The sequence below is a fragment of the Odontesthes bonariensis genome, chromosome 4, assembly GCF_027942865.1.
Source record: "Odontesthes bonariensis isolate fOdoBon6 chromosome 4, fOdoBon6.hap1, whole genome shotgun sequence".
Lineage (NCBI taxonomy): Eukaryota > Metazoa > Chordata > Actinopteri > Atheriniformes > Atherinopsidae > Odontesthes > Odontesthes bonariensis.
Genome location: NC_134509.1, coordinates 9015048 through 9041432, shown reverse-complemented (window position 1 = coordinate 9041432; position 26385 = coordinate 9015048). Strand labels below are relative to the sequence as shown.

Sequence of the window (26385 nt, the reverse complement as noted above, 5' to 3'; positions counted from 1 at the left end):
CTTTTGGCCCACGGTTACAGACACCCCCCCCCACACACACACACCACTGTGAGTTGTCTTTAAACCAACATTCTCAAGTAGAATTTAATGTTGATTTTTGACTTGAGTTGCATTTTATTTGCCTTTTATATTAGTAGATGTATTTTTTTAAAATCATGATTAAACATTATACTTATATTTGAGATGTTTTTGATGGCCCGTGATGGATCTGATTAATATTTTGTGTTGCCGAAATGAGAGGAATTTTTTTTAAATAATTTTCTTTTTTATTAGCGAAAGTGAAGGTGCGATGCGAGTTTGGATGTGTTGTGTGTGTGTGTGTTGGAGTGTGAAGGTGTGTGTGCATCTAAAGAAAAAGTGCGAGTATGACTGAGAACTGATGTCGGCCTCACCACGCCTGAGGTGAGCCCAATAACCGTGCCGTGGCCCAGTGGAACGAGGTTTCACCGTCTTTAGTTCCGACTAGAAGAATGAGACTTTAAATGAAATTGTTTTCAACTCTGCAATGTTACTATGTGCTGCTGTTGAAATTCGCTTTGCCATTTGTTTGGCGATTTCAAATGTCAAATGCTCTTAAGACAGCAAAAATGAATGAGAAGTAGGTCTTAGAGCAGTAGCACGCTGCCTGTTTGCAGCAGCTGGAGCCTGGAGGTAGGGGTAATAAACTGGAGACCAGAGGGTCCCTACTGTAGTTAAATGTGTGTATGTGGGATGGGGTGGTGGGTGGGAAGAATAGGGAATCCCTGTCTTCTACTCAAACCTTTATTTAACCAGGATATCCCATTGAGAGCCAAAAAAATCCTTTTTCTTAGATCATCTGAAGCAGACATTGTGCCCTGAAGCTACAGGATAAGACACTAAGACAAACACGCAGAGAAATACAGTCGTATGATTGATCAAAACTTCTAAGCCTCCACGCCTGAACCCTGTATTGTATATTGTTTTGGAAAGTGTAATGTGATATTATAAAAGTATTTTATATTTATATCTTTAAGTTTAACCGGATTCACACGACCTCAGAATTTTTTTTGATTCCATTTTTTCACTCCCTTGTGTAATTTCTCCACCCGTCATGTCCTTTAGGACGACTTGAGGACAGGTATGGGAGGGAAGGGATGGAGAGAAGAGGAGAGTAGAGAGGGGGAAACAAAATGTCAATTACAATTATCAATAATAATCATTATAATTAAGCAATCACTTAATAAGAAAATCAAATTATTGTGGGGGTGACAATGGGACGGAGGGAGGTCTCACGGGACTGTATTAATTTCTATTCTTTTATTTGAACAAAGAACTTGGTCTTTATTGTCTTTCCTTGGTTTTTGGGCCGGGAGGGGTCGTTGAGAGGGCTTTATTAACTGGTAGCCTAGGGTGGTGATATTCTTTTTATTTATTTTTTTTTTAGTGGGAGGATGGATGGAAGGGAAGGGGTTGGAAGGATATGTATTAATATTAATACGTTTTTGGGATGAGGAAAAGGAGAAAGAGGGGCGAGCGACGGAGGGGAGGGGTTGCAAAGGCAGTCACGGATCCACAAAATCGCCCCTTCTCTCTTCGTCTACTCCTCCTTTTTTTCACCCTCGCTTTTCGGCTCACCCCTTCCTCCATTAGTGTGGTCGTAAGCTGACGGGAGAGTTGTTTTGGAATCAGAGGTTCAGTTTAACAGCCAACAGGATAAGAGGGAGAACCCTAAACACACAAGTACACACATTTAGGGTTAGTGCACTTGCTTCGGTATGCAAAGGGTTGTGTAATAATAGCTGGCCAATGTTTTTCAGAAAGTCCCAGAGGATGGCTGTGTGTGTGTGTGTGTGTGTGTGTGTGTGTGTGTGTGTGTGTGTGTGTGTGTGTGTGTGTGTGTGTGTGTGTGTGTGTGTGAGAGAGAGAGACAGAGTTTTGGCAGTGCATCACACGGACACACAAGTGTGTCTGTTTAGCAGTTTTCTCTCCAGAGGCTCTTGGCAGTGTGTATGTGGCCATTCGAAGGCTTCTCCCCATGTCTCTTAATTAAGGCACTCGTCAGACAGAGACCAGCTGGGCCTGGTCTGGCCTCACTGGCACGAACTATAATTTCAGTAAATCAAGCACTCCTCTTGTCCTCCTCTCTTTCTATCATTCATTCATTCTCACTTTGCATTCACCTCTTCTCTTCTTTACCTCACTGAGTTCTGATTTCTGTTTCATACGGTTGGATTTCTGACTATCGAAGGTGGCGCTCTCAAGATATTTACAATATAGGTAGGCTGAACAGTTTGACCTCTCTGTCATACCTGCTTTCAATTACGAGCCTCTTGGCGATCTGAGAGATAGCTTATTAACAGTTTCTTAAATGCCAAGATTTAGGCATTCATTGGAACATGATGAATTAATTACATCATTACAGTCATTAAGCAAATCAAATGCCAAGTATTAACTGATGAAATTCTCTGGTGAATAATATACCTGTAAAAAGTCTATAAAATGTGTATGACAGTCCAAGTAAAAGATGCTGGACAGAACAGATTTATTAGGATTTGGGTCATTTTTATCCCATCCGTTTAAATATTTCTGTATATTTGCAGGTACGTACGTGCTGACGCATGCAGTGTTTTGTCATATCTGAAAACTGTCACTAAGTGAGACCGAAGTGTCACATGTTAAGATGTTGCTTGTGGCTAAAATAAGTGGCCTGGTCCATAAGAAAGGACTGTCGTGGTCATAAGCTCAAGTTTCTCGGCTTGATCTACCACAGATTGCTACAACAAGTACATACAAAGTAGTGCACCAGAAATTCAACATTAGAGTTTAGTTGTACCCACTCCGCCCTTCTTCTTTTGACCCTTCAGCTCCACCCCTCCCTCCATCTATCAAATCTCTGTATTTCTCCACTCCCATCCCCAACCATCTTCCCTAGAACAAAACCAGGCCCTGGTTACGTGGCTGTTGCTATGCCAGGCATACAGGGTCAGGCTGATCCAGTTTGTGTCTGTGATGTGTTTTACATTTTTTACCAAACACCCTTTCCTCAGTTCAGACTCTTACCGCGGTTTGATGTGTCCGCATGTGGGATTATTTTCTCAGTATTGGAATGACCAACTCTCCCGGCACATCTATGTAACTGGTTTATATCGTTGTGTGTTTGTGAGTGAGGTTTAAGACTTTGCTCGTGCACGTGTTCCTGCGTGCACACATACCCTGTGTATTAGCACACCTAGGCTGCCCTTTATCCAGGGGATTATGGTTAAATGGAATGCTGAGATTCGTGCAGCGAGAGCCCGATAAAGCCAAAGTCAGCGTTGGGAGAGAAATTTAATTATTGGGGATAAAATCAGAGTGAGAGAGATGGTTACCGACTCGTTGGGGAGTTTAGTCATTGATATTTCTGCACAGGCTTCCAGACAACATGCAGAGTTCATCACACCCTTAATGTAGACTGCTTTTGTGTGTCTGCGAGTGTGTGTGCGCACACAGCTTAGCTTTTCAAACTTTAAATGGCTTTGGTGAAGGCTCAAGCTGCATTTGGGTTATACACAATCTTAACCTACTGCTTTAGATTTCTTTTTTTTTGGTCAGTCATGTCCTCTGGACTCTCATGTTTTCATTCATTGACCGTTGACACAATTTATAGCCGTTGCATACTACATCATATTTTTCATGCATACAAAAATCAACAGTTTGAATAAGCAGACTTTCATATATATATATATATATATATATATATATAGATATAAATGTATCCATGTAACATCTTTTAGTTTTGTGTAAAGAAAATCCAAACGGACTTAAGTTGGATTTAAAATGACGTGAAATTGATGCAAAAAGCATTGATCCTGGCTAAATACGTCTTAACCACCTGGTTGAAATAATCACACTGAATATGCCGTTGGATCAGAGGCAAGTTTGTGAATTTCATTGACAGAATTAAACTTTGCTTTTAAAAGTGAATTCATGTAATGAAAACGATTGTGCAGCATCTGAAACGGAAGAGTACCATTTTCAATCTTGCTGCATTACAGGATGTCTATATTTTTTGATCTGTTCCGTGTGATTCTTGTTTTAATTAAAAAGCATAAAGCTAATGTATACAGACGGAATATTCCAAATCAAAGGAAAACTAAGAAACATTTTGTGTCAAAGAGAAAAGGATCATAGCATAGTAATAAATAATAATCAGATATACTAAAACTACATCAGGAAACTTAATTGTTTGAATTCACTGTTATAATGCTGTGATTTGATATTCTTACAGTTAATAAAGATTATTTTGGTCTGCTTGCATCTAACCCCTGTGCTACTTTGAAAATATTCTCTTCTTTGCTTTTGTCCTCACGTTTTTCCTTTTTTATCTGAAATTTTTGTCTTGTTCAGTTGCAACAAAATTATATCCACCCAGAACAAATGTAAATGAGTTGTACAATATCTCATTCTTAGAAAAAATTGGAACACGCTACCAGTGTGTTGATTTTGTGCTTTTGCTACACACGCGCACAACCAAAAAAAAAAGGCAATGAGCCTTGTTTTTGTGCTGTTAAATTTCAATTTTAGGTCATGCAGCCTGAAAAATGATTACCATTATTTTACCTTATTTTTAAGAGTCCTTTGTGTGCAAACAGCTGTCCCCTACCTTACAGGACTTGTTATATCTAAACAGATTAGCATGTGAATGTTGGCGTGATTGTGTGCGGGTGTGCAGGTGAGCACATTTCTGTCCTTTGAGTGCAGACTGATCAATAGTAATTGGGTTGAGTGTCTCAGACCTGTTTCTTGCCTTTGTACCAAGGGCCTTTTGTGGGCTGACACAGAGCCAGAAGATAAAGGGACAAGAGGGTGAAAGAAAAGGAGAGAAAAGAGGGGAGACAGTGAGAAAATGGAGGATGTTTGCAAGTCGACGAGCATGACCGACTTCCTCAACCAAAACTCCGGATATTTATTCAGCATTACTCACTAATCTAAAAAAAAAGAGAGAGAGAAAAGAATCTTCCCGCTTTTCTGTGTCTCCTGTTTTCTTTTTAATCACACTGGAAGGGTAAGGGTTTCCAGAGAGGGAATACTGTTGGAGGATATTTTAGTGGTTTGATAAAGCACATTTAAGTCATTGGGATGTATTAGCAGGCTTCTCACTACTTCTTCTGTTTCCCTCTTGTTTACTAACACAAGCGTGTTCCCAGAGTATCTCTCCATCCTCATCCCTCTCTGTTCTGTCTCTTTTATGGCTTCCATAAAAGCAATGTGTGTTGAGTGAGGGTTGAAGCTCCAGCGGTATTAGCAGGGAGGCATTAGGCATAAACTCAAAGGTATATTAAAGCAGCGGCCCTGTTGTTCATATAAACACGCCAATTCAATTTAGCCTGCCCCACGGGGAATGGGATTTCAGCAGCTTCCGAGAGCAGGACGAGGGGGCGGAGGAAGGCAGGCAGCGGTGGATGAGGTAAGACAAGAGGAGGAGGTGGGATGAAAGGAAGTTGGAGAGGTGGAAAAGCAGGAAGAGGGATTAAGGGAAAGGGCAAAGAGGGAGCAGAGGAGGAGAGGTTGGGCCCACATGTGAAGGTTAGCATATTGCGGTGGCATGGTGGCTAGTTGCAGGGATTCATTGTTATTGTTGCGTTAACTACCACAACACAATCGCATGTGTGCGTTTGTGTGTGCACGTGCACACACATAACCCACTCTGTAGTGTCAGTGCTCTGTTGCACGCTTGGACAGAGTGTTCTGTGGGAAACCCTACAGTTATATTATTCAATCCAAATTCAAATGGGCTTGTCAGGAAAACTCCAGCTTTTTATTACCTGTCAGAAAAACCAAGGGATGGATGGAAAAGAGGGGAGCAAATTAAACGACACCGCATAAGACCCCCTATCTCTCCGCACTTTCCCCAATTCTGCCATTCCTCCCCGCTCTGTTGACACACACACACACGCATTTGGAGACTTTGACAGCATGTTGTTGTTCATCTCTATCTGCGGTTTACCTTAACCAGGTTTTATCTGTCAGTCAGATGCTGGGAGGGGCAATTATTTTGTTCATCACTGAATACAATCTCTTGCCAATATGGAATCAACTGAGCCAAGTACTGTGTTTGATGTGAAAGGAAAAGTGTCTCGGGCATTTTTTTATTTAGTTATTTTTTAAATGGATTTGATCCCCATTTGACATCTATGAAAAGGAATTATAGGAAAGGAATAATGTGCATTCTTGGGAAAGAGTTATGCTTCATGTAGGAAACTGAGGGCAGGGCATGGTAATTCCTCTCATTGCTCCCACCCACCCACCCACCAACTCACACACACACACACACACACACACACAGAAGAACCTCCTCCCGCCTTGCCCCTTTCAACCAGGCATAACCTCTGCCATCTGTCCACTCCCCTCCTCTTACTATCTTCCTCCTGTTTTCCGTTTCGCCCTCCTCTTCTGCGCTTACAGCCCCCCCCCCCATTTAGTGCTTTCTGAATGCCTCTCTGGTGGCATTCGGAGGTATGTCAAATATTAAGTCTTGTTTGACATTTGGAGGAACATTCATGTAACTGTGACAAGAAGAGGAAGGATTCCGGCCGCAGTTTTAGGCTTTCAAATTTACCATTTGTTGTGCTTTCTTGTCTTTGCTGCCTCTTATTTGACTACATGACTCACTGTCTGTGTTTTACATTTTCAGCCCCCATCACTTTAACTGCATATAAGTGGTTTTGTCATCATTATCAGGGCTTTGGTTTATGCCACTTTTTTTTTTGTTTGCCTTTTCTGGTTTAAGTTTCATATGCCATCACTGAACTTTCAGGCCTGCATGTTACACACACACACACACACACACACACACACACACACACACACACACACACACACACACACACACACACACACACCACTGCGGTTTCTTAGTGTCTAGAGGTCAAAATGCTGTTTCCTGTCCTGAGACTACAATTGATAGGTTTTAGTTGGGTCTTTGGTAATCTGACATGTATTTGGATATTTCAGAGTCTCCATATGTACGTTGTCGCTCACAGAACCATAAAAGCTTAAGCTAAAAGAAAACCTCTTTATTTTATATGTTGGTTATCTTTCAAAGAATTGATGAGAAACCATGAGAGGTTACAGGTACAAAAAAACAAACAAACAAAAAAAAATTACATTACATGGTTTTGTTTAATTTCTCTGCCAAGTCTCACATCAGTTGTGGCTTCAGACTGCCAGGTGCAAAGGACAGCTGGATGCATTTATAAACTGTATTTGAATGAAGTGACAAAAGAGCCATATTAGGTGCTCCTCTTCTAATCCTCCATTGTTCTTCGTCTGTCCCCCGTCCCACAGAGGGGCTGCTCTAATTAAAGACTAATAATTGTATTGTTTTATAAAGCCTACAGAGACGGAGACTCTGCTCTTCAATCATTCTCTCCCTCCAATGTACCCTGGCCACAGAGGGTTATCTCACTGGATGAAGTCTATAAACACACACAGGCAGACTCTTTGGTTGTGTGTATGTGCAAGTGTGTATGCGTGTCAGACGGAGAGTTGTGTGGCATATTGTAAGAAGAGGAAGGAAAAAGGCGAATCTAAATTAAAACTTTAAAGCACCATTATTTAATTACCCCAAAGGCTGTGGATTTGAAGGATGGCTTTGTGTGTGTGTGTGTGTGTGTGTGTGTGTGTGTGTGTGTGTGTTTGCCCACACAAACATGTGCTGCTGTCCAGGATTATTTCAGTTTTTCAATTTGCCCTTTCTCCTTGAAGTGTGTGTGAGTGTTGGTGTGTGTTTGTATGTGCATGTCACCACAGTGTAAACCCTTATTGGTTGCCCTCTTCCATTGCCCCTCCTTCACCCCTGTCCCACACACACACACACACACACGCACGCACACACACATGCACGCAAGCACACATGGTGAAGCGCCGGCAGATAAAAAGGCATTATGGTAAATTCCACTTAATGACAAATTTTTAATTTGGGGAACAGGGCCTGGTGAATGGAGCTTAATTACCGGGGCCAAAGATCCCTCAGAAAAATAACCCCCTCGACGTGCCCAACCTGCCCGATAATGGAGCGCTCTGCAAAATGGTTCAGATTAACCAACACCGTTTATCTACCCTCCCACACCCCCCTTCTGTATAATAACAAAAATAACAATCATGAAAATTCTATCTGCCCCCCAGACCCCCGCCCACCACCCCGCTTCCCTTCACCCGCCTTTCTGCCCTCCCACCCTCTGCCTGGCTCACTCCCGCAGGAGGAAATTCATCAAAATGAAATTGAGGTTGCAACTCAGTGGTTTTATTAAAATATATTTGCCCCTCGCAGACGATGTGTGCTTGTGTGTTTGTGCGATTCGCTGCAAAAGACAAAAGGGACTCCATGAATAATTTGGTCAGTTTTTATTGGAGACATTTTGTGTCGGCATAAACAAGTGTGACTTTAGAGATAAAAATACAAACACTTGTTGACTATGTGCTGCTCTGCCACCTCACTAAATGAAGTAAAACTTCCCACTGACCTTTCCTACAGACAGACTTTTTGAATTAAACACGATGTATTTTGCCACTGATGCAACTGAAAAATCTTTTATCATTTGGTCAAAATATGTACAAAGGTTTACTTTAGTGTAGGACAGCTGATCAAGCTAATATTTCTCTGTAGCTTTGTCTACATAAATAAAAAAAACAGGATTTTACACAATTAAATCAGCTTTCATTATTTAGTCAGTCTGCTGGCAGCTACATGTCGAACAGCTCAGTCTTTGACACGGCCTGCTCAAGTTCAATAAGATCCTGGGATCTTTGCTGCATGTTATCCCATTTCTTTTTCACTCTTTCCTTTTCCTGTCAACATTTGTCACCATCAAATAAAGGAAAAAGAAAATCCCCAAGTGTGAGAAATCTTAGTTTGAGCAAGGGCTGCATGGTGGTGGGGTTGGTTAGCACCGTCGCCTCAAAGCAAAACCACGAGGCCAACTTTCCAGAGGCCAAAAAACATGCATGTTAAGTTAATTAGTCTCTAAATTGTCCCTAAGAGTGTGTGAGTGTGGATGGTTGTGTGTCTCTGTGTGGCCCCTTGATGGACTTACGACCTGTCCAGGGTGTACCCTGCCTCTCGCCCAATGAGATGGGGATCAGCCCCCCCCCCCCCCCCCCAGAACCTAAATTGGATTAAGCTGGTAAAGAAAATGGATGGATATTTTAAGCAACTAATATAATCTGACTCAATTTCTAATCAGTTTCTCTGTGAACTGTAATTTATGAGAGAATTTGCCCAATCTTGCGAGATCATGTGTTCTTTTTAAATTAGACCATGTTTGGTATAATTAATTGAGTCACATATCAGTGTGGTCAGTCTCTTGTTAGGGTATAGACAACATGACCACCAGAGCTAGCTGTTAGTGCATGTTTGAACCGATTCAGACCTAATGCTTTTTAAAAGGCTTTTACGTCCGAGAGTTTTCTGGAAAAATAACTGTCCACTAAATTCCTGTATTTTTCAGCCTTTGAAGAGAGATAAACCATCAGCCTTTTTTTTTTTTTTGTATTTGCCCTCATGCAGTACTTACTGCAATTTTTTTGGAAGAATCTCAAAATTATGGATACAAGAGTTATGTTGAATTAGGCTTGGAAGGTGAAAGTATGCATATGCTGCATATGTTGCAGGTCTGAATGAGTTAATTGGAACCACTGGGATTATCAGTAGACTGATGGAGAGGTGTCTTGCGTTGAAAATCTGCTTTAAATGGAACGCAAACCGATATGAAAAAGACGCAGTGACTACTTGTTTTCTCTTTAACCCGCAGATATTTTTTGGCTCCGCTCTGGATAACTTTACCAATGTTGCTATATACACACACACACACACACACACACACACACACACACACACAACACCACTTCTGTATTTTTCTTGGCATTCTTGGGTCCCTGTTGTTGTGTACCCTGATTGGACCATGTGGTTGCCATGCGGTTGCCAGGCCGCGCCCCTGCTGTGTGGTAATTGGTGTCTGTGGTGTTGCCGCGTGGCGACGGTACTTTGACTGACAGGTTTGGCCACCTGCCCTGCCCCGGCTGCCATCATGGTGTTGAAGGGGGTGAGGAGGAAGAGAGGCTGTGGCACAGGCGAGCCGGAGGAAACTGCTCGACGTGTCACGGTGGAGGGGAGCAGGGGTGAGGGAGTGGATATCGGATAATAAGAGATGGACTGCAATGAAATATGTTTGGCGTGCCCAAAGCAAACTCAGCAGGGACCTGGGTGATGGCATCTGCCTTCATTTCAGTTGTCAACCAAAGTGAAGTCACAAAAATGAAAAAAGCTGTTTAAACATCGTCTTTGATATAAATGTCAGTTTGTTTTATGTTAAGGTTAGTCGTTGTAACTGATGATGCTATAATATTGGCAGTTTTCCCGCATCTTCTAGCAGAAAGAAAAAGATGTCAGACCAGATGTTGTGTAAAAATTCAGATATTATCTGATGTATTTCTTCTGGTTGTCTGGGCCGTAACAACATGGTAACTCGTTCCTTCTGGTGTCCGTGCCTCTTTAATAATCCTCCAAGTTAAAAAAAACAACAAAAAAAAAACAACAACTCAACAAAGTGTAAAAACACTTTATTGAAGAAATTTGAGGAGTTTTTATATCATGTATTCTTTTTTTTTTCCCCTTCCTTTTTTTACTTGATGGTATTACACTGCGGATGCTTTTTGTCAGTATGAGTCACAGCTTGACTAGACAGGTACCACAGTTATAAAAAGCCTTTTGACCTTAATGCGTTTTCTTTGACGTTTTTGTGGTTTCTGTCTTTTTCATATAGCTAATATTCTAAACAGGATAATTGAGTGTGTCCATATGTGACATACGTGCTGTATCTTCTAACTGCACACACAAAAAAAAACGTATCAAACACACAGTGTGGCCTAAAAAACCCCCAAAACACCTGGATTTATCTAAGCAAACAGGTAAGAGACTCGGATCAGGAAAGTACTGCAGTGATCATTATGTTGCTGCTGGCAACAAGTTATTTCACTGATGCAGTGACTGGATTCTTATTCCTTAAACAACCCTGTTGGAAGACACTTCTTGCGGTCGTGGAAAAGATGTTTCAGAAGGATCAAATCATTGGTAAGCATCAAGAAAGAAGGCAAAACAACATATAAGAATAAGAAAACATTGTTGAGTAATGCAGCTGAGAGAAAATCTTGAATGTTTGCGATCACTTTAAACATTTGATGAAATCAAATAGAAACAAATCAACAGCAGAACTGATAGCAATGTTTGATCAGATCAAGTAGGAGCACAATCCAAAGAGAAGTCAAGGTACCGAGACTAAACATCTGTGTGGCTGTAGGAAAACCACTTATCAGTAGTTTTTCATCGATCAGGATTTTCCATCAATAGATTTTTTTTTTCTTCCCTGATTGCAAAGGGCATATACAATACCGGGATTTATCGAGCTCAGATTGTGAAAGAGTGGTTCAGGGATCGTGAGACCTCATTCTCACTCTTGGTTTGGCCACCACAGAGAAGAGACCATAACTCCACTGAGAATATTTGGGATGTGCTGGAGGCTTTGTGCAGCAGTCCGACTCTCTCATCATCATCGGTACAAGATTATGGCAAAAAAATAAAAAATAGTGCAACACAGTTACCAACTTATGAGTTCATTGTAGATTTTTTAAGATGAAACAGAAAGGCCACTCTTACTTCAGTGTCATTTCTCCAAATATGAAATATTTCCATTCAACTTTGAAATAGTATACCCTTATATGTTGCACGTGAAGACATTAATATAGAAAAGTTTTGATTTTCTGCCTCATCAGGATTGCACGAGTAAGGTTGGGCTAGATTAATTTTGGCCGTTGCCTAGCAACGTGAGTAAACAGCCGACAGAAATGTACTCGGTTGTAGTTCACTGGAAATGAGTTCGCGTCAGATGGGCTCGCATTAACAATGCATACAGCATGTCTGTCCTTTTCTCTCTCTTGTGTGAATGACCTCAAGAGGGTTTTCCCTAAACTCCTTCCGTTAAGTCCTGTTTGTAAATTATGCAAAAAGTTGCCACAGATTAAGAGTTCCAGCTGCTTTTACTTTTTTTTTTTTTTTTTTTACTGAAAAGGCTGTGACTTTATCTGCATTGATCCTGCACTTTTTTTCCTATAGATGTTTCTCTCCAGCTGGTAATTGTCCATGTTCTGTGAGTGCATGAAAAGCCCTTTGAGCAAACAAAAGACCAACATGAATGATGCAATGATGGCTGAGGTGGAAGGTTGTTCAAAGCAAAATGTTATGATGGCGTGCACGAGGCATGCGACCTTAATGTCCGCTGAAGCCTCCAAGGAAGGAGCTATAATTTTGAAAATTGATACATAACCCTATAAATGCTTTAATTGATGCTCTGTACATTTTTAGTCACAGTTTGGAGTTAGACCATTTTTTTTTTTCATATAACACCAGGAAGAGCACATATGACACAAAATCCGGCTCTGTTTGTGTCGCAGGAAGTCGCAGCATGCAACACCAGGATAAGTAAATGGATATGTTCCCTTTATACAGTCTTAATTGTTCTCCTTACTCTGCCCTGCCTTTTCCTTTTCACCGTCATCATCATCAAGTCTTTTCATAAAACACTTCTATCATTTCCACCTGGATGTTCTTTGCTTGATGCTCAGCCTGCATGTCTCTTGCTGTGTTGCAATGTGCTTCATCTGCTCCTGCACCCTCTCACATCCCCTCATTGTTCCTCTTCATCTGACTTGTTCTCTTTCTCTCTTGTGTTTTACAACCTTTTGGTGTGTTTAACCTCACAGAGGGCAAGGTTGTAAGGCAAGGGTTATGTCACAAAGAGAACACCTTTTTTCTTTTTTAAAATTGCACAGACACACACATATACACGCGCAGAGCCTGCACACTCCCGCCCACCCTTACCATTGTCATGTATAGTGTTGCTAATCCAGCCCTGTCGCTTCAGTATCAAACATATCCTCCATTTTGGTGGAAAGGCCCCCTTTCACTCCCAGTTTGTGTGTCTCTGTGTATGCGTGTGTTCAAGCAAACGCTGGCCGGTGTATCAATGGCCCTGGTCAACAGCTTGTACAATGGGCGGGCTGGCTTGGCATGCCTGTTTAAGTGTCGGGACAGGGAAAGTGAGATTGGGTAAGGCGGGTCAGTCTAAGCCCCTGACGTTGTTTGGATGAAGGGGAGAACAGTTTGTAGATGAGACACACACACAGACACAGATCTTAGGGAAATGATTAATGGTTGGAGTTGCAGGTGAGTGAGGAGACCGCTGCGTTCATGGACAGTTGTGTGTCGTTGATGTTGTCCATCTTGTCCTTGGTTTATCACACTTGAGCCTCATCCCGTGTGTGTGTGTGTGTATGGGTGGGTGTCACCCCAGGAGAGCTGGGTGTTCACGGTTCATTAGCTGCACGTACACTTCCGTTCTGCTTCCACTGGTGGAAGGGACAGATTCAATGCATTCACACACGCACACACACACACACACAATTTGTTTTGTTTGGTTCTGCCGACTCTGATGAACAGACACGCAGCCTCCTCCCTTCTCCTCCTCATCTTCGGGTAATCAGGGTACCTTTGAGACAGACAGGTAGCATCTGTCGCCTTCTCTTCCCTGATCTGTCCCTCCCTCTGTTTCTCAGTCTCCCTCTCTTCCATGCCGTTGTGTTGCATTACCCTTGACGATGGAGTGATGAGATAATGTACGAGTTGTCCCGCAGAATAAGAATCAGTGGAATCCTTCGAAAGCACCATGCTCTGGGATTTTCTGTGAACATTTTTGGAGATTTCTAGTGGATAAAAGGGCATGACATCCGTTTCTTTATTTAAGACCTTTGTGTTTAGACCTCTAAGTTAGGTGTGAGGGACGGGGCTCATTAGATTTGTTGAAATTGAACAGTTGCAGTCAACATGGCGAATGCCTCTCGTGAATCTATTCAGCTGCGCGGTGAAGCCGCTACCATCTGCTTTTTCAGCTCCAGTCTCCTTCAGATCTGCAGGGCCATGATGGAACGAGGCACCGATGGTTTGGTTTTGAACAGGGCCTCAAGGTTGATTAGCATATTTTTACCCTGTGTACAGACAACAGACCCCCACCCACCCTCTCTCCCTTTCCTCTCCACCCCCACCCATGTGTTTGATTCCTCGGCCGTGACAAAGAGCTTCACCCTTTATCCGTGTGTGTGTGTTGGGTTGGTAAGATGGGGGGTGGCCTTTAGATTAAGGGAAAGCTTCCTGCTCTTTATTTGGGTAGCCCCCCTGGGAGACGCTTTGGGAATGACTTTCGTTGAGTCACTAACGCCTCCTCGCATTCATACACACACAAATGCACTTACACACCTTTCAGCCCGGCGTTTTTTTTTCTCTCTCTCTTTTTTTTTTTTTCAAGCTGTCCATTGGTTGGGTACTGGTTGTTGTGTAACACCAGCTAAGCGTGCAAAGACACATACACGTGTCCTGCAGAGGGCCCCTACTCCGCTCGCAGCAGAGCAGCACTGGGAGGCCCCGACCCCGTTTTCTTCTCTATACAAAACTAACCATAACTAACTACTATCAAAAAATCTTACTCTAGCGTGACAGTGAGAGAGAGAGAGAGGGAGAAAACATGCCCAAAAGTCTGAAGGTTCCCCGAAAACTGTGGAAAAAAAAGATCTTTATCTGACTTTACACAGTTAATGCGAGTTCATCAGTCGGTGTGAGTGCTTCAACTGAAAATAACGACAGGAAGCACTTAAAATTTTTGCATAATTGAAATGGAATCACTCTAAGTTACCCCACTATGCGCAAAAATATTGTTTTAAATTTAAATTAAACATTTTTAGTTAAAAGAAAGAAATGGAATATTTCAGTTTGTGCCAGTTGGCTGGTTAAAACAAAGTGTTTTAGGCTTTTTTTTTTTTTTTTTTTTCCAGTCTCAGTCTAAAAGGATGTAGTTTTTGTCAGGAATTGATCATCCGCCAGTAACCTGCAAGACTTTTGAATGCTGTGAACCTGATTAGATTCAAGCTTTAATGTAGTTAAAGAAAAATGTGACAGTTTGGGTCTCTTGGTAGCTGAAATGGTTGAACGGATGCTATGTGTACAAAGGCTGAAGCCCACATCACAGCTGGTGGCAGCTTTGAGTCTCGACTTGTGTAGCACTTTGCTGCATCGCCCCTCTCTCTGCCCACCTTCCTGTCTTTATTGCACTGCTGAATTAAGGCCACTGGGGACAAAAAAAGAAAAAAAATGTAACAGCTTTAAATTTATTTAAATTTGAAAGGATTATATATTAAAAAAAAGTTCAGGATTTGGGGGGCTGTTTTCTACCTTTGTGAATTTTTTGAAAAAGCTTTGTGTGCATTCTCTGTTCTGGTTTAGGTCTTCTCTGAGATAATAAAGGATCTCCTTTTAAAACAGAATATACACTGTGCTACTGTTTATTGTTCTAGTTGGACCAATATCTAAAGGATATTTACAGCTTTTTCATTCTCTCAAATAGATCAACCAAATGTAGGGCCTCGCAAACTACCTGTGTGATGATAACACTGGGTTGCTTATGTTTTTACGTGTGTGTGTGTGTGTGTGTGTGTGTGTGTGTGTGTGTGTGTGTGTGTGTGTGTTGTTGGAGGTGAAGGTCGAGGTAGAAAGAAGCCCCATCCAAACAGCAGCCATTTTAATTTGTTTGACAGGGAAGAGAGGTGATAACCTCCCTCTGCAGCCGTTCACCCGGGGAAGAAGGGGGGGGTGTTAGAAAACAAGCAAAGCAAAGGAAGTAGGGCTGAGCTGAATAGTGATAAGGGGGTTGGATAGAGAGAAGAAGAAAGAAAGAAAGAGAGAGGTGGAAAGGAGAGTGTAATATTTGATTATGGCTCAAGGCTGTATGTTTGTCCAAAGGCTAAAGACTGTCAACTAGCTAATCGCAGGGGTCGATGTGTGTATGTGTTGTGAAAGCATGCGATCCTGTGTGTGTCATTGCTATCGGCACGGCACATAATTTATGCTGAGTACACGTGTTTGTGTGTGTGTGTTTGTGTGTACGTTAGGATTTCTGGATGTCAGTTACAGTTCTGTGGGCCTGAGGAGAATACAGCGGTCTCCCTCAGGGTGCTGTTAGTGCCACTCTCATACAGATGTGCTACGCTGCCACTGTGTCAGTTTGTGTGCGTTCTTCTCCTACAGGAAACAAAACTCATTCCTCAGGGTTTAGAGTTCTTAATAAGGTTGGTTATCGTCTAGAATTTGTCAGGCCTTGTTCTTGTCAAATTCTGGTTTAAAGTGTTTGATGTTGTTTGAGTAGGAAGAGATTAAACCACCTGTATTTTCTGCAGATTTAGGCTCCAATTAACAGATTTTTGACATACATAAGCCACGTTTGAGTGGAGCTCTGGAGTCCATACATTCTAATCAGTACTGCAGAACCAAAGGCACTCCAAACTCTGTTGTCAGGTGTTGAAAATATGTCTTTTTACTTGAGCTTCTAACTACCTTTAACCACTTGAAAATAAACCCTGTCTAATTGAATATTTTTTCTGTATTAAAATGATTATATTTCACTTTCACTAAGTTGCAGTACAATTTGCAGGGGTGCCTTAAAAAGTGTCCAGGGACATTTTTTTTTTTTTTATTCCTAACCTGAAAATAAAATGAAAACTTAAGCAGTATGATTTTGCAGTATTTTACAGTGCATTTCTTTCTGTTGTGCTAGATGCTGATGCTGATGCTGATGCAGAAGGACGTTGGTTGGTCACAGAGAGAGATAAGGAGGTAGGCACCATTTACCAACTTATTGCTTATTCACAATATATACTGACCTGCCATTCTTCTGTTTTCTGAGTCCATTTTGACATGGTTTGTGCCTGTGATCTAAACAGTGATTTTTGAGTATTGGGGTTAAAGGGACCATGTGTTAAGTCAAAGAAGGCACATTTTTTTCTTTTCTTCCAAAAATGTAATCGGCAGTTTTCTCAAATATTAAAGTAAAAGTTAATGCTGGATTCTAAAAAGACATATAATGCTCGCAGTAAGGTTATGAGGAAGGTGACAAAGAGAACAAACCTTTCCTTCCACAGCATCGCAGGACTTTCCTACCTTCATTTGCACCTCACCGCGATGTGTGTAAAATATGCAGCAGTCACAGAGCCGGATCGTATGTGTTGGTGTAAGAGACATGGCATGGTGGAGCACACAATTATAGAAACTGACTCTAGATAATCTTCTGATTCCACAACCATGGCGTGCAATTCAAAGCGTACACTGGTATTGGATCATTATGAATGAGCAGTCTTTTTTTTTTTTCAGCGTTAAAGCTCGATCTCAATGTGAAAAGATGAATTGACTAACATCAAAGGGAAATAATTAGGCCTTAAAATAAGAAAAATTACCTCCTGCTCCTTACTGACTCGAACATCTTTAGGCTCTCACAAACATGGCAGGATATTAATGCACCTCTGCGCTAACTTTGTTTTTCAGGCCCAGATCTATAACAAAGACAAAGGAACCAGGATAACAGTGCAGCGGCTGTCACACAGATACTATACTGGGAAGAACGTTCAGTGTAGAAACTGCTCCAAGACTGGACATCTCTCCAAGAACTGTCCTGACCCCAAAGTTAGTTTTCACCAGTGCACGCTATCAGGTCCAGCTTCTACACACTGTATGTAAAGGCATAAAAAACTGTGTGTGTGTGTATTTGTGTGTGCGCAGAAGTTGTCGTCCTGCTTTCTTTGTGGCACGACAGGCCACCTGTCAAGTGAGTGTCCCAATAAGCACTGCAACAACTGCGGCCAGCCCGGGCACCTCTACGAGTCCTGCAGTGAGAGGCCTTATTGGCAGAAACAGTGCCATCGTTGCAGCATGACGGGACACTTCTTTGACGTGAGTTTTTGCATCTCGTTTGTCCCCTATGACGATTTCCAACAAAATATAGAAAACTCACTGCAGGGATTTCCTCACGTATTAGTTTGATGGATCTCTGACGGTTGGTGTTAAACCCTGGATTTGTTTGTTCAGCAGTTTATCCCAAATGGATTGGATGTGGTTGAGGTCACGTTGTTCTACAATTCTGAAAACAATCTCCTTAAAGCTCCAAGCTCACATTCTCAGGCGTGACACTGGAATGGGCCGTTCAAAAAAAGTGCTCTTTTGCCCGAATTATCATTGTTTTGCAGTGGCACTAATTTTATCCTGTAGCCTGTTTACACCCGAAATTTACGAGTCACCCGAGTCATGTTCTAAGCGCATCAGTTTCAATTTGGTCTGAACGATGGGACACATCAATGTGTCCCGAGTGCATTCACATATACTTAGATCCGTCCACTTGTGACCAGAACACCAAGACAAATGATAATACTAGGTCTAAACAGGGCCTTTGAAGCATATACAGACCAGAGCTGCACAGTGTCATCTGTTTCCACAAACGTCTGATCATGTTGACTTTGAGCACAAAGGAATCCAAAGCTTCATAAAAGAACCAAACACAATACATCTATGTCATGACATGACTTTGATTTAGTTGATTTGGTATAAATTTTGCATTGTGTAACAGAGAGCAGTAGATCTCCTACCAAAAAAAACACAAAAAGCTTACATAAATAAGAATGATACTACAAATTCAGGATATGAAGTATATGTATATGTAAAACAAAAGAGCAATGAAGCAATGGAAAAGTCTACACCTCTTAACTTTACTGTATGACAGCCAAATCATGGTTTGCTGTCCACAAGGGTTCCCGTAGGTCTATTTTTTCTTAACATCGTCCTCTTTTTGGATTCCTCTGTGGACTTCTGCATCCTAAAATTTGTGTCTCTGTGGACTGCGTACATTGCAAGTGATCAGATGGCATTTGATACATTGGAAATAGTGGTCGGTGGATATGAAGTCCATTTTGAAGACAAACTACTCAACCACTTCCACACATTTATAATCCAATAGGCTACGAGGGGAAATTAATTTGAGCTTTTTAAACTTTTTAATTTGCGAGCTCCTTTGTGTTGTGAATTTGCTCTTTTACCCTCTAATAAGACTGTGTGGCATTTTTTAAATTTATTTCTATAGTCTGACTGTTTCTCCTGTAAAGCTGTACCAGTGTGAGTATTTCTCCTCACTCACAGTCTGTTGCTGTGTTTGTCAGCAACAAGGTGAGCAACAGATTTCCCTACAACTTCTCCCCGTTGTTGTCAGGTTTGAAAAAAAAAAAAAACAATCCAAGATATCGTTAAATGTAGCCGAACCTCTGAGGAGTTTCACCAGAACATCTCTGTGAGCACAAGCATTCGCTTTTCCTTATCCCCCTCCCTCTGCCTACCGGAGAAGCAGATGTCTGTAAGCTAACATTCTGAGTCCTTTTAAATACAGAAAAAAAACCCCACAGATTTGTTTTGTAAGAGAGGGATCTCACCAGACAATGCCTCATTTGTAAAATGGGTTTCTGCTGGTTAATGTGCGGTCTTGATGTTATTTCAGTCACTATTTTCGGACTCATTGTGCTGCCTGATAACAGAAACAGACAAATAAAAAAAGGTAAATAACAACTTTATTTGGGAGTCACTTAAAATACAATGTATGGCATTAAATACAATAAGAAAGAAGAAAACAGATGTTAACTGCTGACACTGGTTCACAGTGGGTAGAATCCAAATACTTAATGTTCTACAGCAGATCTACTATTATCAATCTTATAATTATAGATAGTCATATAAAATACTAATGTTCACCACCATTAAAATAAAATACCAAGGTACATGTTTTTTGGCCTAAAACCCTCCAGTTCAATGCGAGTGCATAAAATGCGCTGATGCAGGAAACTGACTTGCACCTAAAATGTAATATGAATGTAACTGCTTCTGTGTCTCACAAGCACATCTACCCCCCCCTCTCGTTTTCTCTCAGTAATAATGAGTGACCAGGGGTCAACACACGCTGCTGTTCACATTAATTGATACACTTCAACAATTACAGCTTAGTTATGTCTCTGCCATGCTGTATATTCCAGCTGTGGACGTATTTGTGTGCGTGTGCGTGCGTAAGTGCGTGCATTACCACTGAGGGGTAGATCTAATGACCATCAATGACAATTATCTGACTGCAGCATTCATTACCTGGCCCATTTACTCACATGCTATGGAATAGAAAACTGTATGTAAGGAGCTACCGTCCTCTCCCTTCGCTTTTTTTCTCTCGCCGTGCCCTCCATCTCCGTCAGTCAGTCATGTACTGTGCTCCGTGTAATGGATGAGTAACCAGGTGAACACCAGAGTGAAAGGGTATGCCAGGACACACAACCCAATATTTCTTTCCCTCTTTCTATCCGTTTTTCTTTCTTTCATTCTCACAATTTCGTACCCATTCTTTCTCATTTCCTCATTTAGATCCGTTCGTTCGTCTCTTTCCTCTCGTTTCTTCTTCATCCTGTTTTTCTTAATCACAAACAAAGGTCCAAAGTTGTGCGGTGTTGTAATTACCCCTCTCTTGTAATGCATAACTTTTTTTTTTTTTTTTTTTTTTTTAAACACTCACATATTATACTGAGTGTATTAGTGTGTGTGTGTGTTTGCGAGAGAAAAAGAGTCAGGTCTCAGTCCCCTGGGCTTCTCTGTGTCTCTCATTAAAGACAGACGGTTGATGGAGCGCGAGTGTGTCGCTCGCCTCGCCTGTCGCCCTCGACAACAACACACTACCCTGGCGGTCTGGAGGGATGGAGCAAATGGGAGGGAGTGGGTGTTGGTGGGGGTTTGTTAAAGAAAAGAAAAACGCTGGATGAGAGGTGGAGAAAGATACAGCAGTCGAAATTGGTATTAGTGTTTGCTGTAGTCAAATCCAAACAGATCAGATTTAGCCAGAAAAAGTACCTACCTTTCTGTGCAAGCTGCAGGATTTGAAAATGGACTTGAGGTCAAATTAGCCACCTTTTGAGGTGGGTGGGTGGGTGGAGGGGTTTAGATAATTTGCCGAAAACCTCACTGTGTGCAAGAGCAAATTAAACACAGGCTCTTTCATAGAACAGGCTTGCATATGAAATCTGTCTCACTCTGGCTCTCACTCAGTTGGTATGTAAGTAGATAAATCTTGTTGCCTGCGGCGACTGCAGCATTTTCAATTTCCCAGTGGGAAGAGGCGGTGGTTGGTAAAGGATGTCGGAACGTTTAAGTAACAGCGTGGAGAAGCCCCAGAGATAATTCTTTAGCCACACTGGCACAAAACAACTGACTGCCTTACTTACTGACTGCGACGTGCGAATAGTGAAAGATTTCGGTGCTGAAGGTTTTGGGAGACGCGTTGGAAGAGACTCTGTCTGGCAAATGATACCAGGGTCTGTTTTTCAGTCTCCATTTGGCGTGCTCTCTATTCTCTGTTAATCAGCATCTCTCATCCCTCCCTCTGTAACACAATCATCTTTACTGATGTTACTGACATGTTATTTTGTCAGTTCTCTGACTTGTTTGTTAACTCTGGGCCGAGAGATGTGCGCATGATTCAGGCTGCTGGTATCTGTTCTCTTTCAGTGGGGTTCTTGGAAAAAGTATATTTGTCTGTAAGGATCTGTTTATGTATTCAATAAACTCGCTAACGGTTTTCACCTTTCTCTTCTCAGGCTTGTCCAGAGGTCTGGAGACAGTACCATATTACAGTGAGTATCTTTCCACAAAACCTACAGTCAAGCCTCTTAAACTCACCTGAGCATTTCCTCACCCTTTCATGTTTTAGTCCCTCGGTTTGGTTTAATTAGTATTTTGACTCGGAATTGAATTTTAAATGTGGGTTGGCTACATAATAGCAATACTGAGGCCTAAGAGCTCAATAAAAACCTTGTTTTATTTGATGTATTTCGTACCTGCTATTTAAAACGCTGAAAAACAAACTTCTTAGTTGTGACAGAAATTTTAAATATTAAATTTTCTCTTAAAAGATACATGTTAGATAATATAATAGTTTGATTATATGTCATTTTTTTTCATTCAAGCACATTATGTGTAAGGTTTTAGTTAAAACAAATTTTTAGTAAAAAAAAACGAGTTGATGCACTTAGATGAAGATAAGAGTCTTTTCTTCCCCTCCAAACCAGGCTGTGGAAACAAGCACCTCAGATGTTTCAAATTTGCTTTGCCATAGGATGGGAAGAACAGTTTGCGATGGGGACCCAGTGACGTTTTTAGCTGTAGGAGGCATTTTGTCAGGATGGTTTGGATTCACTTGCGGAGCGGTCAAAGCAGATCAATGCAAAGTTGCTCGGAGTGATCGCTTTTTATCCTATAATGAAACATTTTTTATCTCAGTGGAGCAGGAGGACAAAGCTCTCATCCACAGGGCACGGGTGATCGCTGGATGGATCGAGGAAGATGAAAAGTATGCGAAACACTATGAACTAAACAAATCAACACGTCATTCCAATTGAACGTAGTTTTTGGACAGAATCGTCACAAAACACCTTTGGTCAACAACTCAATATGGAGGTGGATGGACAAACGAGGCCGTTTGCAGCTCCGTTTAAAGCCAGTGACACTTCAGTGTTTTTCGTGCAGAAATTGACTCATCAAAACAGAAACATAATAAATCTTACAACCTAAAACATACCTTGAACAACAAAACATCCAACCACATTGAGGTTTTAACTGGAAGATGAGGGTTTTCATAAACTTTGAAACCAAGCAGTGATGATGATTTTCAAGTGTGGCAAGTTCCTTTTAAGATCCAAATAATTTGTTCTTTAAGGGTGTATGGCTCCAAAAATAACCAGTTTTTTTTTCTCTTAAAAATGATGACAAAGAAGGTGTCACACATTCACTTCAAATCAATCAGTCAGTTTTGATTGGTATTGAATTTGCCCTGTGGAAGATTAATGAAGCATGTTGGGCAAAAAACATCTTATGAGATTAAGGAAGTGCCAATAGTGATGGGTTTTTTGTTTTTCTTTTGCTTCATTTTCAACCTAAGTGCACATGTGACATCGGCGGCTGTGTGTGTGTGTGCGAGTGTGTGTGTGCGAGTGCGTGTGTGTGCCTATGTGTTCGTCTTGAAACAATGTGTCGGAGTAGAAAACTGTGTGACAGTCACATGGGCCATATGTCAGCAGGGAGACATTTGCCTATTTGTGTGTGTTCATCCAAAATTTAAAGAGATAACTAGTTTTCCTGCCGCCGCGTGTGTGTGTGTGTGTTTGCGCATCTGAGCGAGGGGGTGATATAGACCTCAGCCTAAGAGAAAAGAGCAGCTTGTTTGTCAATTAAAAGACGTGATAAAGCATGAAATGGGCTGCCAACACCACGCGGGACGAGGGAGTGAGAAAGAGGGAAGAAGAGTGTGTGTTTGCATATATCTTAGCGTGCACTTTGTGTATGTGTGTTTGGAGAGGTCTGTCACTCTCCTCTATGGAGATTAATTAGCTGGGGCTGTCTAATGAAAAGGCAGCATCGTTAGCGCTGGGGCAGCACGGCGGGAGAGACGGAGAGAAGAGGAGGAAGGAGGAGGGAGCGGGACAGAGAAGTTCCAGGGGAGACGCTGGCGTAGGAGACAGGAGCCAAGTTTAATTGTTGCTCATGTTTTGGCGGAAAATTTTTTATGATTTAGTCTAGTTTCACTTTGAACCACAGACGAGAGGAGACGCTGCTGACGAAACTCTCTGGTCTCCTTGCACGACGATGAAACCACTTTGTGTGTTGCCTTGTGTGCTTTTTCTTTCCCTTTTTCTTTTTTTGTGTGTGTGCTTTAACGGGTGGAGGATTGTGACCCAGGTCTAATTGAAGTATTTAAGCCATTTAAGCACTAGGAACAGAAGGTCGTTACAGATCCAAACTGGCATGGGGGTTAGGGGCCCGCACAGACATCAACACGCTCACACACAAACGCACTTACACACATGCATACGCAGGGCTCCTTCTGTTTAAAACAGCCTCATTTTATTCATGATGCTGCTTATGACCCTGAACTCCCCAATGTGAGAAGGTGTGTGTGCGTGTGTGAATATGTGTGTGTTCGCTTTGGGAGATGTGACTCTGTCACCTTCCGCTGGGCTCAGCCAGGTGTGAAAAGGCATTCTGTCAGACCTCCCTGCTACTGGGTCCATTTATCCTTCGTTTCTGTGTGTGTGTGTGTGTGTGTGTGTGTGTGTGTGTGTGTGTGTGTGTGTGTGTGTGTGTGTTGCGTGTGCGAGTGTGTGCTGGGTCCGTTTATCTTCCGTGAGTCTATGTGTTGTCTGCCTGCACCTGGCCCTCAACTAACAAACTCCTCCAAACCACACAGTATAGACCACAAAGCCCTGGAGTATTTACTGAGAAAGTACGATACTGACAAACGTGGACACACGCAAACACTAGTACAAATATATAGAGCAGCAAATGAAAAATTTCCAATATTTCCATTGCGTCTGTGTCATGGATTTGAACACATTTTTATACAACTATTATTTTTTAGGAAATTACATTTTTTTGTGTGTAAAATGTAGGACTTCGGGTTGACTTCAACAACTCTTTCTCTTTCACTCACCCACGCACACACAGATACCCTGGTTTTACTTCTGTCTTTTTCATGCTCCCTCATGGTGGGGGCTTGCAGCTCACCCCATATGCCTGCCTCCTTCCACCATACTGTCTTCTTACTTTCTCATGACATACTGCACACACTAAGTACAGTACGCATAATACTCAGCACCCTAAGGATGTTGGTTTTTTTTTAACTGGTTCTAGGTTTGCCTTCATTTCCCAGAATACCTTGCTGCATGCCCAGAATATTTGACTTGCTGCTTCTAATCTAAGATGGACTGTACGGTTATCTTGGCAAGCCTGTGATCACACCTGCGCTTCACTGTATACACCAATGACTTTTCCTGTTGTTGAATCTGCGTTTTGCTTCCTCTGCTTTTGTTTCGAACTGAACACAGAGTAAATAATCAGTGACTTTAAGTAATGCAAGAGCGTTTGGCTATTTCTGTGCTCTTTGGCTCCCCCTACAGCTATGGAACGTAACACTGCTGTCATAAAAGCATGTCTTCGTGTGAGCCCTGCCCATTGACAGCCATACACATGAATTTGTTTTCATGTTGAATAGGCCACGTAGACATCATCAAAAGCCCACAAAAATGTCAAGCAACTGAAAATTAAAACTGTGGCGCTGCAGGGCTGGACACAAAAATCGTGAACTGCGGTATCTCTATCCCGGGGGGCTCACGGGCAGTTACAGGGCCAGGAATTTGCATAACGAAAGTCAATGTACTTAAAAAAAATCAAGTCAGAAGCATAGTTTTCAAGTTTCACAAACTTCTCTAATGTTGTTGTAGTCTAGCTTGCTCTTAAAATTTGTACCATTAAACATCTGACAGTCGCTGTAGTTGAAAGCCTGGACCTCTTGAGCACCACGTCATGTCGCGTTGTCCAGGCAGAAGTGCGTTGTAGAGCTGCAGGTGTTAATATATCCTCAGATTTTGTCGTGCTGAATGATGGAGGAATTCTAACAGTTTGAACATAGCAGGTGGATAAATGGCTTTTTAATGTTTACTGGCTTATTGACTATGCAGATCAACTTGCACCACGCCACATGCATGTTTGAACAGAATAGTGTTTTTGAAGGGAAAATTCTGAAAAGGGGAAAAAAGAACTGCATATGGGCATCTTTTTCCAGGCAATATAAGGATTTAGGACATGGAGAGGGACATGGGTTGTAAGAAGGAAGACACGAGTGCTGGATGGATGGATGGATGAATAAAGTGCAGTTACAGTGAGGCCAGAGTGTAGATTTAGTGACCTGCTGTCTTTATACTGACTGCATAAATACATGTAAAGATCGTACATTAATGTGCGCATGCATTACATGCAAGACACATACCTGTCACAGTGACTTTGTCCTCCCATTGCCTGGTGTGTTGGGTTAAGACTAAGAGTGCCACCCGCTGGCTGGGGAGTGGAGGCATACCAGCTCAAACATTTCAACTGAGAATTTTCTCAATGGCATTTTGAGACTCTAAATGTGGCTTCATCAAATTTTCCCTGTGCCCGTTTTAAATGTTTTATTTATTCATTTAAACTGGATGTGCTTGACTCACACAGAGAGAGAGAGAGAGAGAGAGAGAGAGAGAGAGAGAGAGAGAGAGAGAGAGAGAGAGAGAGAGAGGAGAGAGAGAGAGAGAGAGAGAGAGAGAGAGAGAGAGAGAGAGAGAGAGAGAGAGAGAGAGAGAGAGAGAGAGAGAGAGAGAGAGAGAGAGAGAGAGAGAGAGAGAGAGAGAGAGAGAGAGAGAGAGAGAGAGAGAGAGAGAGAGAGAGAGAGAGAGAGAGAGAGAGAGAGAGAGAGAGAGAGAGAGAGAGAGAGAGAGAGAGAGAGAGAGAGAGAGAGAGAGAGAGAGAGAGAGAGAGAGAGAGAGAGAGAGAGAGAGAGAGAGAGAGAGTATTAAACACACATTGGTACAGGTATATCTGTGTGAGCATTGATTGGCCACTCTTTAGATAGCAGTGGA

The 26385-nt window shown here is 41.9% G+C and overlaps 1 protein-coding gene across 1 annotated transcript in view; it reads left to right on the top strand.

Moving 5' to 3' along the window:
- LOC142378114 (uncharacterized) overlaps positions 1-22261 on the top strand; it is a 35417-nt gene extending 13156 nt beyond the window's left edge. Inside the window, exons 4-8 of the mRNA XM_075462343.1 lie at positions 16653-16711; positions 17417-17554; positions 17651-17821; positions 21538-21573; positions 22220-22261. Of these exons, the coding sequence (XP_075318458.1) occupies positions 16653-16711; positions 17417-17554; positions 17651-17821; positions 21538-21573; positions 22220-22261 (446 nt within the window). The remainder of the gene's footprint in view (positions 1-16652; positions 16712-17416; positions 17555-17650; positions 17822-21537; positions 21574-22219) is intronic.
- Positions 22262-26385: the final 4124 nt, after the last annotated feature.